This window comes from Sesamum indicum, linkage group LG6 (assembly GCF_026168435.1).
Source record: "Sesamum indicum cultivar Baizhima isolate 11 linkage group LG6, ASM2616843v1, whole genome shotgun sequence".
NCBI classification, from domain to species: Eukaryota; Viridiplantae; Streptophyta; class Magnoliopsida; order Lamiales; family Pedaliaceae; genus Sesamum; species Sesamum indicum.
Window position 1 is genome coordinate 27,069,846 of NC_142662.1, and position 6,463 is coordinate 27,076,308.

Genomic DNA, 6,463 nt, shown 5'->3' on the forward strand with positions numbered 1-6,463 from the left:
TTTTACCTTTTAATTTCCAAATAAAATGAAGGAGTGCACACATAAATCGTTGCAGAGTGATGCGCTTCAGCTCAAAAACGATATTTTTGCATTTCGATTTGTGACACGCTCTCTGTGTAAATTATATAATATTATTTAAAATAAAATATATATTAAATAATTATAAAAAAATTGACACAAAATAGGATATATGAAAAAAAATAATTATAAAAAAATAACAATAGAGTGGGAAGTTAGATGAATAAATAAAAAAATAAATATTAAATATATAGAAAAAAAAAGATATCAAAAAGATAATCTGCCTTAATCTATAGTATAGATGTGCACAAATACAAGATTGTAGTTGAAAGAATTAATCAAAACTAACAAAATACGTTAATTTTAATTGTGCATGAATCATAAATTACTAATTAAAAAATAGTTATTTGGAAAGAAACAAATTTGTGTATTATGAATATTTTAGGTAGTTCATATTTTTGCCCATCAATAATTACTTTAAAGTTGTATATAAGTGAAGAATTTGAATTTATGAATTTTAAGTCTTTAATAATTATAAAATCTAAGGAAGTTTCTATATATTATTGAATATTAAAAAAAATTAAATTTCTTTTAAATTGAGTTATTTGAAATCATTTCTAGTAGTGTATGATTGTATGTACGGCAATTTATTATATGTGAATTATTTATCTTACGGGTATTTAAAACAGATTGCAAATTCCGATATTACCCTTGAGTTTGCTCCACTTAGATATTTTCTTTATATATATATATATTGATCTTTGAGACTGAAAAAGAAAAAAATCAAAGGGGGAAAAACTCGAGAGAGAGCGCAGCAACCCCCAGCGGCTGCAGCAAGTGAGTGCAAACCTCAGAAACCCAACAAAAAACCTTATCACAATTCACATCCCAAACTTCACCACTCCCTTCTCTTCTTCATCCTCTCTTCTTTTCTCCATTATCTCTATACACTCCTAGTGAGTAGATTTTCTCCAGTTTCTCTGGTTCAATTTGTTGTTTATTACAGCGATTCCATGGACCCGAAAGAAGCGACGGCGTACCCTGTCTCGGAAGCTTCCTCAGGTTATACAACATCTTCTTCACCTCCATATTCTGATATTTTCGAAACTGAGACTTTATTGAATAAAACTGTAGGTTTGAACTATAATAGTGGGAGTAATGGTAAGGGTACCGTATCCGAGGATGAGGACTATGCGAGCGGGAATGAGGAGTTTGAGACGGGGTTGGATAATCCGGTTTTGGATGAGGTGAAGGCCATTGGGGAGGGGAATTCTGATGCCTCCGCAAAGCTTGAATCGTTACCGGTTTCTGGGGTCACGGTGAATGATAATGATGATGTTGGAAAAGGAAGTAAGGATGTCGAGGGAGGTGAAAATATGGTGTGGGGAGATTCTGAGGATGGTTCAGCTGTAGCTGGCGGTGAGGAGGATAAGGTTAGTGGGTTTGGGGGTTTTGATGAGAAGGGTGAAAGTCCGGATTTGACGGATAAATTGGGCGTGAATTCCAATGAGGTAGTGGTAGAAAAAAATGGTGAGGTTGGGGATGGCAATGAGGGGAAGGTGGTGGCTGAGGAAGTTGAGATTAATGAAGGAGAGGCTGAGAAGGAAGGAAAGAGTGGATCCTTGAGCATTGGGGATGAGGTGGATGAAGCTAAAGTGATAGAACAACCGGAGGCGGCTCTTGTTGAACAGGAAGTATTGGAGGTTGGTAATAAAGATGACGAGAAACTTACGCCTGAAGGGTATTCTGTTATTGAAAGTATTCAGGTTGATGTTGCTGGCCCAGGGGTAGCTGTTGTTGGAGAGACGGAAGAAAATGAAGTTGTACCGAATAAACCAGAGGAGGAGGTTGCTGACGTGGCTGCGATTGAACCAGAAAAATCTGAGGTGGTTAGTCTTGTGGATGTGGCACCTATGCCTGAAGGGGATTCTGTTGTTGATACCATTCAGGTTGATGCGCCCAACCCCGAGCTTGCTGTTGAGGAAGCAGAACAAAATGGAGTTGCTGCTAATGAATTAGAGGCAAACGAGGCCGCTGAAGAGGTTGGTCTTGGTGATGTGAAACTCACTCCTGCAGGGGATTCTGTTGTTGATACCATTCAGGTCGGTATGGTAGGCCCTGGGGTAGCTGTTGTTGGTGAGACACAAGAAAATGGAGGTAAGATTGAAGGAGTGGAGGTCCCACTTCAATTGGTTGGTGGCTCTACTGAAAGTGGTAATGGTGTCAATGAAGAAGTGAGTACCAGGGAAGTTGGAGCTGATAACCCAAGCTTTGAACCTGCAGCTGAGAGTTCAAAGGATGTTTTGGAGTCAAAGACACTTGAACCTGAACATTACGTGGTTGGGGATGAAAATGGTGAAAAATCAGATGCAGGAACTGTTGTTGATTTGGTCAATGGAGTTCATAAGTCCCTAAAAAGTAATGATTCGATCGAGAATGGCACCACAGATAAGATTCACACAGATGGGGAGGTCGGGCTTGTGGATGAAACAGTAGCAGCAGATAGAGACGTTAATCAGCTCTATGCCTCAGATGCTGGAACTGTGCAGACCAATGGTGTGCACGGCGGTGTTCCTGCACAAAATGATGGATTAGCTGATAGGGTTTCTGAGGAATTAAAATTGACTGCATCTGCTGAACCAATAGCTGCCATTAACCCACAAGAAATTAGAGAAGTGGGAGATGAGATGGATGAAGAAGTTCATCCTGAAGACTCCATGTCGGATGAAGACACTGATGGTATGATTTTTGGGAGCTCTGAAGCCGCCAAAAAGTTCATTGAGGATTTGGAACGAGAATCTGGTGGGGATTCTCATACAGGTGCTGACAGTTCATTTGAGCAGTCTCAGAGGCTCGATGGTCAAATTGTCACTGATTCAGAAGAAGAAGGTGATACTGATGAAGAAGGAGATGGGAAGGAATTGTTCGATTCTGCTGCCCTGGCAGCTCTTTTGAAGGCTGCAACTGGTGCTGATTCAGATGGTGGCAGTATCACTATCACTTCCCAAGATGGATCTAGGCTTTTCTCAGTGGAGCGTCCTGCTGGCCTGGGATCTTCACTTCGGTCTTTGAGACCTGCTCCCAGACCAACCCACCCCAACCTTTTCAGTCCTGCTTCTGCAGGTGGTGGAGAATCTGAGGACAACTTGAGCGAAGAAGAGAAGAAGAAACTTGAAAAGTTGCAACAGATTAGGGTGAAGTTTTTGAGGCTTGTTCACAGGTTAGGCCTTTCTCCAGAAGAATCTGTGGCAGCACAGGTTTTATACCGGCTGGCTCTTCTTGGTGGGAGGCAAGGCATCCAAACTTTTAGCTTGGATGCGGCCAAGAGGATGGCTTTGCAGCTCGAAGCAGGGGAAAGTGATGATCTGGACTTCTCTGTGGACATCCTTGTTCTTGGAAAATCTGGGGTGGGTAAAAGTGCAACCATAAATTCAATATTTGGAGAAGAGAAGGCTCCAATTGATCCTTTTGAAACTGGGACAGCTTCTGCAAAAGAGATTTCTGGACTTGTTGATGGAGTTAAAGTTCGGATTGTTGATACACCTGGTCTTAAGTCCTCTGTGATGGAACAGGGTTTCAACCGCAGTGTCTTATCTTCGGTGAAGAAGTTCACAAAGAAGAGCTCCCCAGATGTTGTTCTTTATGTAGACCGGTTGGATGCGCAATCTAGAGATCTTAACGATCTACCACTCCTTAAGACTGTTACTAGTTCTCTTGGCTCTTCTATATGGCGAAGTGCCATAGTCACCCTTACTCATGCTGCTTCTGCACCTCCAGATGGACCTTCTGGTTCCCCCCTGTGCTATGAAGTGTTTGTCTCTCAGAGGTCTCATGTTGTCCAGCAGTCCATTGGCCATGCTGTGGGCGATCTACGAATGATGAGTCCAAGTCTCATGAATCCCGTTTCTCTTGTAGAAAACCACCCCTCATGTCGGAAGAACAGGGAGGGCCAGAAAATACTTCCTAATGGTCAGAGTTGGAGACCTCAGTTACTGTTATTATGCTATTCCATGAAGATTTTATCAGAAGCTAGTTCACTCTCAAAACCTCAGGACCCATTTGACCACCGAAAGCTGTTTGGTTTTCGAGCTCGTGCACCACCTCTTCCGTACATGTTATCGTCAATGTTGCAGTCGCGTGCCCACCCAAAGCTTCCATCCGATCAGGGCGGTGAAAATGTTGATTCTGATATTGACCTGGATGATCTGTCGGATTCTGACCAAGAAGAAGAGGATGAGTATGACCAGCTCCCGCCATTTAAGCCTCTAAAGAAAGCTCAGTTAGCAAAGCTCAGTAGAGAACAGAGGAAGGCATATCTTGAAGAGTATGATTATCGTGTAAAGCTTCTCCAGAAAAAGCAGTGGAGAGAGGAGTTGAGGAGAATGAGAGAAATTAAAAAGAAAGGTAAAGATGTTGCAACTGATTATGGATTCACAGAGGATGATGCTGACTCTGGAGCAGCGGCTCCAGTGGCGGTTCCCCTGCCTGACATGGCTCTCCCACCTTCATTTGATGGTGATAATCCTGCATATCGGTATCGGTTCTTGGAGCCAACTTCACAATTTCTTGCAAGGCCAGTTCTGGATAGTCATGGTTGGGACCATGATTGTGGGTATGATGGTGTCAACCTTGAACACAGCCTAGCTATTGCTAATCGTTTTCCACTAGCATACACTGTTCAAATCACAAAAGATAAGAAGGACTTCACCATCAGTTTGGATTCATCAATTTCGGCTAAGCATGGAGAGAATATGTCGAGCATGGCAGGCTTTGACATTCAGAGTATGGGAAAACAACTTGCTTATATTGTTCGGGCTGAAACCAAACTAAAAAATTTGAAGAAGAATAGAGCAGCTGGTGGATTATCTTTTACATTTTTAGGTGAAAATGTGGTCCCTGGTGTGAAGATTGAAGATGAGATTACGTTAGGAAAGCAATATGTTTTGGTAGGTAGTGCTGGTGCTGTGCGATCTCAGCACGACACTGCTTATGGAGCCAACTTTGAGCTGCAGAGAAGGGAGCTGGATTATCCAATTGGTCAAGTTCAATCCACACTCAGCATGTCCGTTATCAAATGGAGAGGAGATCTAGCTCTAGGGTTCAACAGTCTGGCTCAGTTCTCAATAGGACGAAACTCTAAGGTGGCTGTTCGCGCTGGAATCAATAACAAGCTCAGTGGTCAAGTAACTGTGAGGACAAGCAGTTCCGAGCATCTTTCTCTCGCTCTCGCTGCTATTATCCCAACTGCTCTTTCCATCTACAAGAAACTCTTTCCTACTGCAGGCGAGAAGTATTCAATCTACTAGTTCTGTTTCCTTGTTGCCTTTATCTTTAATATTACAACAGAGCATCTTGCAAGACAATAGCTTTCCATGTTCTCACTCTGCTTTTTGAATAATAATTGAATTGTTTGATTTGTAATTCTTGATGGCACTGAGAACTCTTTTTTGGCGCAATAGAAGTGTACGGTTATTAACAGTGCAAAGTAGCGAAACAATTGTTTGCTCTTCAAGAGAATCCATATAATGCTCTATATTTTGTATCGTCGGGCGGTAGACTTATTTACTAGTTCCAGGTGCCGTGTTCTGATGCTGGATCCACGCTCTCGTTAATTTATTTACAACATTGATCCGTGTGTTTAATTATTTTGAATGGATTCTGTTTCTTGTAATACGAGTCTCAAACGATATTTGATGTCAACTAAAATTTTACTTTTAAATTTCCTCCATTTGGTTGTATTCCCCGTGTAAGACTGATGAATGTTTGTTTTATTGAGTTGATTGCTTTTATGTTGGACCAGACTTTTAAGTGTAGTTGTGTATGTAACACTCTTGATAAGTGTTTCTTGTATGAAACCCAAGTTAGGTTAGATCTTATATTAGCATTTTGGTTGTGCTGCCACCTTCATTACCACTTTTCAAGTTACATGTGACATTTACATTACTGGTCTTAATTTGTTGTCCTTAGCCATTTAGATCAACTATTCTTGTTTGTTGTCTTGAGCACTGAAAATGTGAAATTGTCATAGTTTGTCACCGCAATGAACTTTTAGGTTCCTGTGCAGAATTCTGCACAGATGTGAATTTCTGGCTGAGATGGAAGAAGAAAGTAGAGCACCCAATCCAATCCCATAGTTCATATGGCTCATATGCCCACTTTTAATGTTGGACAGGAACCTTTCCTCTTTAACAGAAAAGGGCTCATCCACAAGAACTGCTGAATATGGTATATGGAACTCTTGAATCTCTTGGTGAATGGTACATAAGTAAAAGGTTATAATGCTCAGCCTTTTGTGAATAAATAATAAATTAATACACAAAAAAGATCACAATAATACAAAAACCAAATAGCAATTTCAAATTCTCAAACTCAGTTCTCTACTTTGAATTATCAGCTCTCTTGTTCTTGTTAATTCAAACTTTAGTTTGTGTTATCTTTTTCCAAG

General features: G+C 40.9%; 1 protein-coding gene across 1 annotated transcript; it reads left to right on the forward strand.

Annotated features, from left to right (window-relative positions):
- The first annotated feature begins 793 nt into the window (after positions 1–793).
- Positions 794–5,496, forward strand: TOC159 (translocon at the outer envelope membrane of chloroplasts 159). The gene is made up of 2 exons (XM_011081385.3): positions 794–1,080; positions 1,153–5,496. Exons 1-2 carry the CDS (start codon positions 1,032–1,034, stop codon positions 5,322–5,324), a joined length of 4,221 nt encoding a protein of 1,406 aa, XP_011079687.2. The 5' UTR covers positions 794–1,031; the 3' UTR covers positions 5,325–5,496.
- Positions 5,497–6,463: the final 967 nt, after the last annotated feature.

Excerpts from the sequence above, each read along its gene's own strand:
- TOC159 (XM_011081385.3), top strand. The coding sequence starts at position 1,032 with ATGGACCCGAAAGAAGCGACGGCGTACCCTGTCTCGGAAGCTTCCTCA. Across the intron at positions 1,081-1,152 it reads TGTCTCGGAAGCTTCCTCAG|GTTTGAACTATAATAGTGGG; the intron begins GTTATACAACAT and ends ATAAAACTGTAG.